At 37.6% G+C, this 10,155-nt stretch overlaps 1 protein-coding gene across 1 annotated transcript; it reads left to right on the forward strand.

Moving 5' to 3' along the window:
* The first annotated feature begins 1,797 nt into the window (after positions 1-1,797).
* LOC103617948 (collagenase 3) lies at positions 1,798-8,811 on the forward strand. Its single transcript, XM_008636293.2, has 10 exons — positions 1,798-2,076; positions 2,177-2,418; positions 3,526-3,674; positions 3,774-3,899; positions 4,772-4,933; positions 5,524-5,641; positions 6,216-6,349; positions 6,693-6,852; positions 7,545-7,648; positions 8,209-8,811. The coding sequence occupies exons 1-10, from the start codon at positions 1,954-1,956 to the stop codon at positions 8,307-8,309; spliced, it is 1,419 nt and encodes a 472-aa protein (XP_008634515.1). The 5' UTR covers positions 1,798-1,953; the 3' UTR covers positions 8,310-8,811.
* Positions 8,812-10,155: the final 1,344 nt, after the last annotated feature.

Raw genomic sequence — 10,155 nt, forward strand, 5'->3', positions numbered from 1 at the left:
AATGGTGATATACAATTGTGCTTCTTTTTGTATAGGTAACCTAATTTCAGATAATTTGGAATTCACAGGAATGTTACCTGTGGAGTTTTAAGCTATTAATTTAGCTCGTAGATTTCTGAGTTATGTCTGGTATTCCTGTGAAGAGCAGTAACATTCACGGCTTCATGGTCTCCAGAAAGTATTCCTTACAGCCACAAAACACACAGCAAGGAAACACCACTGCCCCTAAGCTCCACACAAAGCAAGCAAAACCCACTGTAAACGTTGCTTATCTGCTAATTGTATCCCCAACATTAATAAAAGCAATGCTGCAAATATTCATACAAAAATGTTGGAAGGAAGGAAGTGGAATATATACAGAATCTGGCAGTCTGCACTAGCAGGGAGTGCAGTGAGAGAGAGCATCAGCAATACGGATTCAGTGCTTGTCCTGAAGCACTTCAGGGGAGAATACTCCTAAAGAAGGTGGAATAACCAATTAACAGTCTTTATGCCCCATTGCTGAGTAAAAGTCTCAGCACTGATGACAGTCAGTGTAAAGGAGAACATACAAACTGCTTTAACAGAGGTCTGTTACTAAGGGGTGTAACCATATTTAGCAGTGGCTGACATGGGAAGTGAGGCAGAAATAGCCTACATAGAAAATCCTCTTCAGCTTTATTTGCGTTTGCTGTTTGTCATCATGAGGCATCATTGTTTGAGTAACAAAGCTTTTACACATACAACTTCACTGATTTTTGTCCTTTTCCTGTTTTGTCAACAAGGCAACATCCATGTCAGGATAGTGCATTCCAGGATGCCTGTACCAATGTCTACCAGAAAGCTGCCTGAGGCTTTCCATACAGGCAAAAGAAATTACCCATGGAGGACCAAGGCAAATTCAGCAGAAACTGCATCTCCCTTTGGACCCGCACTTGTCAGCATGGGATGTGATATAAGTTATAGCAGAAAATGAGACTGTGGTGATCCTGGGGAGATAGAAATAATCCTTATATTTTGAAGTATAGTAATGACCATCTCTGTCATAATGTCAGATTTATCCTATTACTCACCTCATAAGACAAAATCACATTTTTCTGTTATTCTAGACACACAGATCCATTGCCTACCTGTAGCTAGTATATTGCCTCTCTCAAAGTATTAGCTGTCTCATTGATATATGGTTGTCATCCTCTCATAAAACATATTGAATTCATGTCTTTTGAAGAAGATAAATTGTATAAATTAGTGACTCTACATGACCTGATTTATTACTAACAAAAAATGCTTTTAAATGTTCTTAAGTATTTCCTGATATTTAACATTTCTATTTTTGAGTATGTCAGACAGTGAAGTATTCTGTAACATAGCTAGAAATTCTCTTTAAGGATTGCTGAAGTAAAATTTTTGTTAATGCTATGGAATTACAGCTCTTTACAGAAACAAGGAAATATAATATCATATTGTATATTCTATAATGCTATTTCTTATCAGCCAAGGCAATATTTATTAACAATTGCAGTTCTAACAATTTCAACTGCTAAAAATTGCTGTTGTACTAGTGTAATCATGAACTTTGTTAAATATTTTTATTGTTTATTAAATGGTAAAAAGACAATTTTTCTAGCCAAGAAAAGTAAGTTATTGCAGCATTGTTGCCGGTTATTGCCAGTGCAAGTTACTGCAAAATAATGAAAAGGTGTGGTTTGCTTCTGCCCATTTCTTCCCGCAGTCTCTCAATATTCAGAGACCTCATGTTTGTACAAGGATAGAGTTTCAGAGCCCTCAGCTGGGGAACGGATGCCTAAACCACAGTGTTGGGGAGGAGAAACAAACCAGCCATCTAAGCATGTTTACTTTCAGCAACGAGGAAGTTCTAACTTGTCCCTAAGTGGTGACTCATTGGGTTGGGACTATAAAAGTAAAGGTAACTGCTCTCTAAAACATCGGGGCTTCAGACTTCAGAAATCCAACATGATGCAATCAGGACTTCCAGCTGTTTTCTTTTTCTTGTTGGGTTTGCCATCTTGCCTGACAATCCCTATTCCCCTTGAAGACAGCCATGAATTCACAGAGAAAGACCTTCAGTTTGCCGAGGTACAGTACAAAATAATTTATTTGCATGTTCCACAAACAGTAAGTTGTGCAGTTACAACTGGTTGGAAACCAGGCTTGTTACTTCTTTTCCCCTTCTTAGCGCTATCTCAGGACTCACTATGATCTCCGTCCGAATCCTGCTGGCATAATGAGGAAGAGTGGAAACACAGTGGCTGCTAAACTTCGGGAAATGCAGGCTTTCTTTGGCTTGGAGGTGACAGGCAAACTGGATGAAGAGACATATGAGCTGATGCAGAAACCAAGATGTGGTGTCCCAGATGTGGGGGAATATAACTTTTTCCCTAGAAAACTCAAATGGTCAAAAATGAATTTGACATACAGGTAAATGCCTGGTATTTTGAGTGTTATTGCTGTTATTACCTTCTTAGCAGGTGCATTGTCCAGTAGGTCGCTCAGTACATGAGTTTGATGTGAGAAGGGTGCATTTGAGTTTGAAAAAATTAATATTGCAGTTTAAAACCCTTACAGCCCCACTTTTGGAAAGGTGCTCCCAGCCTACCTTGCATTTCAAGGAATTAAACATGAATTTTTTCCATTGCACTTTGTCATGGAAAAGGAAACCTGGTGTGGTGTAAGCTAGCAGCTCCTCCTTTGGCCTCTGTATAGACACTCAGGACACATCTATGGGGCCAAAAGAAAGAGGGGTAGGGACTCAGATCATGCAATTCTCTGGGTCACTTCTTAGCTCTGTTAGGACCTGGTTTAGTGCTTGGTCCACAGAAGACTTGACCGGGACAGAGTGGTGTAGTTGCAAACCAGTCTGTGTAGCGTGGCTGTGAGAGCAGTGTCTTCTCCTTCACATTCCAGGTGTGGATGTCTGTGTTTGATCAGACAAATCCCTGTACCATGACCTCAGAAAGTTGACCTTAGGAAGTGAAGGGCTGACAGTTCACATGTTAGCACCTTCTCCTCTAATTCTGCAAGGTTGTCAGCCTGGAATCTTAAACAGCTGCAGACTGAGTTTATTTAGCAGATTCCAAATATGAAATCACTAAAATCTATTAGTTCCATAGTGATAAATATTACTTTAATATGGACAATTATAGCCTATAAAAATCACTTTGGATAATGCTTTGCTCCTCCAGGAAGTGAGGATCATGAAATATTTTATACTACATAAAAAAGTTTGGAGTTACTGATTTTACTTAATACAGAATATATCTGTCATTTTCTAAATCTTCTGGTGCATAGAAAACCAGTTACAGAAAGCTGTTGTATCATTTCAGATATCTCTGAATTATTTTAATGCAGATAGAAATGTTTATTTTTATTTTTTTAATACTGTATGCAGCTGCTAAGCTCCTTGTTACACAATAAGGCCATATGACAAAAGCAAAAACTTTTAATGAGGTGTACAGTCAGGTAAAAGTGCATTTCATATTTCTTCAATTCACACAATTTAACTGGAGATATTAATGTGTTTGACAGAATTATGAATTACACTTCAGATCTGAGACATAATGAAGTAGACAGAGCTTTCAAAAAAGCATTTAAAGTTTGGTCTGATGTGACACCACTGAACTTCACCAGGATACGAAGTGGTATAGCTGACATCATGATCTCCTTTGGCACTAAAGGTAACACAGAACCAGTTGTTCTTACTTTATAAGTAAACAATATTCCTATATACATAACATGGAGTAATTAATTTAACAGTTTTGAATTTTGCTTTATAGAACATGGTGACTTTTACCCTTTTGATGGACCCTCTGGATTACTGGCACATGCTTTTCCCCCAGGCCCAGACTATGGAGGAGATGCCCATTTTGATGATGATGAAGTTTGGTCCGATGATTCTAAAGGTAACAGAACTTCCTGAGATTATTTGAAATGGTGATAGATGGAAAAATTATCCCTGTTTGATACCTGTAAACAGTTTGTTTTGCCTGTTTTCTGTTTGTTTATCATTATGTTCACTGTACACACATAGGAAGCTGAGTTTAACCTCCAGTCATAAATGGAAGTTTAGTGTGTGCTTAGCAAAGATTTTAATATAACTCTCCTAAGTAAAAAAATGACACAAATGAGATTTTGTCATTTTGGCATTGCACTAGGCGCAGCTAGTTCTGATCACAGACTGATAGGAATAGCCTTACTGAAGCCTATAGCTGTACATTGCTTGCATTGAATTTGAAAACTCATTACCGTGCCTATTCAGGACAGTGTTTTAATAGAACAAAACACCATTTTTTTTCTGCTCTGGATTAGGTCACCCTCCTGTCATTAAAGCTAATTTCTGCAATACTGAAAATCATATGGACTCTCTACAGCAGGTGAATTCCCAACTAAAAAATGTTCTTGATATCAGTAGGACCAAGACTTCAACCTAGAGCTTTCCTGTGTTGCTAAGAAATTTCAAGAAATCTAAATCTCCCTACCTAGCAACATTTTCATATAAAATTTAGGCTGAACATCAGCTGTGAGACACTAGAACTATTAGGCCCTTACCAATGCAAAACCCATCATAGTTCACAAATGACAAGCAATTATGTTTGGTGTAAGGTTCCCCTGCTCAAGGCAGGGGGGTTGGAATCCTTAAGGTCCCAAACCATTCTACGATTTTATGAGTTATGTGTAATTTTTCCATGTACTCAGTTGTCTCATTCATTGTCCCATATGTTAAAGCACAGTGTGCAAGGAGATACACATTTACTTTTGCTGTGGTTTGTTATAGGCTATAACTTGTTTCTTGTTGCTGCCCATGAGTTTGGTCATTCACTGGGACTTGAACACTCTAGAGACCCTGGAGCTTTGATGTTTCCAATCTACACATACACTGGAAAAACTGGGTTTGTTCTTCCTGATGATGATGTGCAAGGGATCCAAGAGCTCTATGGTAAGTCTGTCTAATACATAATATATGTCTCCCGTATCATTATAGCCTGTTGCACATGCACTGCACAGTTACTGTGAGATGCAGATGTTCAATAACAACAGTCATAACTGATTAAGAATGATTCACTGGAACAGGAGATGCTTAGATTTAATAGTTCAGAGGGAAAACAATTAAGTGATGCTGCAGACCACAGTTGGTCACTGACCTGTCTCCTTTAGTGGTAGGTGATGGGGAGCAGAGTCTTTCTACTTTTTGACCTGCCTGAAAAGAGGGTAAAACAGAGTCTAAAGGTAGAAACAGAGCTATCCATGCTTCATTATGGAAAGAATAAAGCTTTTGGGGACCTTCAAAACCTGGTATAAAGAAAGCAAGTTCATTTAACATCTGTGCAGCACTCTTGAGCTGCCAAGTCCATGAAGGTATTTGGTTATAGGAGAGAAAGAGAGAACAGACTTTCCTGGTAAAAATTTTTTGCCTGTTATATTTGTATTCATCATGATCTTGGGAGCTCTTCCATGTTTTGTTCAATATCATGATCAGCAGAAAGGAAATTAACATTGTCAAGCTTACATCATATGATATGATTCCAGGTGCTGGAGACAAAGATCCAAACCCAAAGCATCCCAAAACACCAGAGAAATGTGATGTAGAATTATCACTTGATGCAATAACAGAACTTCGTGGAGAAATGCTGGTCTTCAAGGACAGGTAAAGAGACTTCCATATCATGGATGGTGGGTAGTGGATAAAGTTTGAGCAAGCAAAAACACCATTTCAGTTTTTTACTAAAGATTTGGGTAAACATACATTTAAAAGAGCACAAATCAATATAGATGTCTCTTAAGGAACTTTTTGGCAGGATTTATAATACAACTACAGACTTGACTGTTGTGAAGATAATATGGCTGAAGACTGACACTTTTGTACACATTTTTAAATTCATGGGACTTTCTTCAACATGCGTAATCTGCTAATATTTATTTGGGTGAAGTTGTACTGCATTCAGGAGCTTCACATGGGACAGCAGTGAAGTCTTATTCTAAATGAAAGAAGTTTAAAATTTGTTATTTTTTGAGATGACCACTGTGTGAGTGACAGAAATTGTCTGCAGCTGATGACTATGAGGAAAAGAAAGGTCTAAGAGGGGGTCTGTGTATTCAATATTCTATGTTACGATAACCATTAATTCACTAGTAATTTATTTTAATTATAGCACATCAAAGATACTGCTATTCTATGCTGTGACAAGAAACCTAAAATATATCCTCTTTTTCTCAACTAGGTTTTTCTGGCGACTGCACCCTCAGATGGTTGAGGCAGAACTGGTGTTACTTAAGTCCTTTTGGCCAGAGCTTCCAAATAAAATAGATGCAGCCTATGAAAATCCCATCAAAGATCTTGTGTTCATGTTTAAAGGTGAGATTTCGATTTTGTTGTTGGCAGAAAAATATACATATTTAATCAAGCTCAACAGATGGTGTAAAGGTAATCAATAGAAGAACAAAACATCCTACCTTCCTCGCTGGAAAAACAAATGGTTTCACCCCATGCACATCTATAAAATTTTCAGTGAATTAGGAGATGTACAATTAAGTTAGGATGCCCAGAGTCATAGTACAAATAGTCTAATACCTACTGAGTACGTGAGCCAAGAATCTCTTTGTTGTATGAAAATAGGCATCATGGTATGCTCATTTCATTGTGCTCTCAAAACTGAGTCTTTACAAAAGAATCACCCATACTTTGTTCATATTCTCAGGGAAAAAAGTCTGGGCTTTGAATGGCTACGACATAGTTGAAGACTTCCCTAAAAAGATACATGAAATGGGATTCCCAAAAGAAATGAAAAGAATAGATGCAGCAGTCCATGTTAAAGACACTGGCAAGACTCTCTTTTTCACTGGAAATAAGTACTGGAGGTAAGCTGGAGACAGGTCAATCTCGGCGTCCCTAGTCATAACCTGTCCAGACGTAAGGAAAGATCAGGAGTTTGGTTCAAACCAGGCATTTGACTGTTCCAGTCTGTGGTTGTCATTAATGCTATAGCTGTGTGCAACAGGTTGTAAAGGCATATGCAAGCCTTTTATAAAAGTATGGGCACAGACTGTAAAAGCTGAATGTGTGTAAGGAAATGAGAACAAAATCCTCTAATCTGGAGGAATTTGTGATTGGTCATGCCTGCTAGACAAAATTCCCATCTTGCTTCATTGAGTTTCTTGTGTGACATGAATGCTATCAGTGCTGTGAGTAAGAATTCTGTCCCACTCTAGGGTGTCTCTTTTTCTATTGTCCATGAGTGGGGCTTGCAACCAGGTCTCATGCATAATTAAGACTTTACCACAGGCTTGTAGTACCAATACATCCAGGTGCAATAATCTCCATATAATACATACTTTATAAATCAGTTCTGAAAATGTAGATCCATTTGTTTTGTGCTTATTCCACTTCTGGTGGAGGTGTGCCCTGTGTATTGCCCCGAGTTTTACCACTGCACTAGACAGACTGCTGGCTTGCTTTGGGTGTGGGTAACTTCAAAATTTATGAAGGGCACAAGCCAAGCTCCCAGGCTGCTTAAAGTCCCTGATTCTGTTTTCTTTTGTGTTTCATATAGTTATGATGAAGAGGCAGAGGTTATGGAAGCAGGCTACCCCAGGCTGATAGAGGAAGAATTCCCAGGAATTGGTGATAAAGTGGATGCAGTCTATGAAAGAAATGGTACATAATCTGATTATGAAACTTGATTACAATTAATTGCCCTTGAAACTTGAGATTAAGGTCTTGTAGAAAACTCTGGCATTTGTAATTTTAATTTCTTCTCATCAACACTTCTGTTCTCGGCTGAATCAGTTTTCTGATCTAAATTGTGCTCTAGCCAAAAAAAGAGCCGCCTCCTTGCTTAGGGAACCTAAGGTGATATGCCTAATGTAGAAGCATTATAATGTGTCTGTTCCTTCAAATGGAGCACATTCCTACCCAAATTTTCAAGGAGTGTTTCAGAGTCAGTCTTAAAAATTAACATGCCAACCCTGTATTTTCCTCATCAAGTGCAGTAAGAATTTGACACAAGATTAAAAAACACCAGTTATTTTAAAACTCTGATCCAGGAAGTAGAATGAGGATCTTTAAAAAATTTAGCTCACTATTCTAAATATGAAAATGTTGCATTAGAGTTATTAAAAATGAAAACAAACAAGATAGTTACTGTTTTAAGGATAATTTTGATATGACAACACAGTTTCTTAGTGTTAATACTTTTTACCTTCCCTTTTCCTTAGGTTATCTCTACTTCTTCAATGGACCACTGCAGTTTGAATACAGCATCTGGAGTCAAAGAATTGTCCGTGTCCTGCATACTAACTCCCTATTTTGGTGCTAATTGCAGCTGAGCACCATGTCATAGGCTGCAGGGCAGCTTGTAGCGCATGGGAATATTATTAAAGTGGGCATTTAGGTTTACCAAAGGACAGAAAGGTTCTATGAACAAGTACTGGGCTACCTACCACCAAATATACACTGTATATGTGGACTTATACAGCTACATGTCACTCTGGAATTGATTTAACTTAATAGGAAAAGAAAAAAGAAATCATTAGCATTTCAAGGGACATTACACCATTTAAAGTTTGTCTTTGATGCTGGATACATCACACATTATCATGAATGCTACTAATTCCCAGTAATCTGAGCACATCTAGCATCTTGCAAGGATCTCCTAGCATGTTCCAAGAAATAGACCTGATAAACCCAGGAGCATTATATTTTTAAACTAATCCTTCTTCCCTTTTTGAAATTCCTTTTAACATACTGGGTATTCCGATGTGTAATGAATGAGTCAGGTCTGCAGGATGACTCCTTGAGCAAGTAACACCAGGCAGCAATGAAGAAGTTAGGCAATTCAAAAGTATTTGGCTGCATCCCTGCTGGATGGGAATGTCCCCCTGGAAGCAGATGCCCATGTCATCTTTAGAACAAGGAGAAAGTACAGAAGCAGTGAGATGTCATTCCAAAGCAGACAGGAAAGCAGGAAAAGGGAAAATTACTCCCTGCAAAAATCATAAGCCTGTATGATACTGGGGAAACCAGAAGGAAGCAGCAACAAGAGAATCACACAGGTTGAAACCGTGCATGATGCTACATGTGGTATCACAGCCCACGGTTTCAGCTGGTGTTAACTGAAGTGACATTTATAGAGGTTATGCCTGTGCCAGGAGAGAACCTGAATATCCAAAGCAAAATATTGAAAAGAATGTATTTTTTCATGTTGGCCACTCTTTTAATATCTATATCAATTGTTTCAGTATATTGTAAGATTTTGTTTTGCTTAGTTTTGTTTTAAGCAATGCATATGATGTGGAACTGTGATTCTTTTGATTTTAAAAAATAATATTAAATCAACTGGAGGAATAAATCAACATTGTGAATTACTTAAATTAAAATTTTATGTGCTGCCTGTCTCAGAAGCAATAGCTATTGGACAAAAGAAATCAAGACCCTTAACCTGTGCATCATATTAATTAAGATTTTCACCTCTGTTTAAAAATATGATTTACTTTTATTCCCCTCAAGAAAAATAATTATATAGAAAAGAGAAGGAGAAGAAGACAGAAGAGAGAAAAAAGGAAAGACCGCTCAAATCTGAAAAATAAGAACAAAGCTGGAATTAGTCCTTATCATTTCAGAAAGAATGAGAAATTATTAAGAAATACTGGGTAAAACAGTTACACATTAGTTTGAATGTCAAATATTATCAATTAATGAAAACTACATTGTCCTGTTCTGCCTCCTCAATACCAGCCCCTAAGTCAATCAATCAGCCAGGACTGCCAAGCAAAGCTCACCAAAAATTAATATCTTTAAACAGACATAAATGACCAGGCTTACCTAGTGATGGGCCAGATGAGGGTAATTCTGTAGCTCACACAACAGAGAAGGTTAGTTGAGATAACCTAACAGATTGAGAGGTCTCTTATGAACATAAAATTGTGAACTAATGAGTTTCAGACCTTGATATGCTTAAAAGAAATGGATGGAAATAGAACTGGAAAAAACCTTTACAAATAGAAAGACTTAAAGTGGACTAAAATCAAAGTTCTGGCTTGTGATAACATATTGAGAAAACTGTTGGGGGAAGAGTCAGTAAAATCCTCTAAGCATAACAAACATAAATTGGTTCAATTACATATAAAAATAATTCTTGACAGACACAGTGTGCCTGAAAAAAA

The sequence above is a fragment of the Corvus brachyrhynchos genome, unplaced genomic scaffold, assembly GCF_000691975.1.
Source record: "Corvus brachyrhynchos isolate BGI_N302 unplaced genomic scaffold, ASM69197v1 scaffold86, whole genome shotgun sequence".
NCBI classification, from domain to species: Eukaryota; Metazoa; Chordata; class Aves; order Passeriformes; family Corvidae; genus Corvus; species Corvus brachyrhynchos.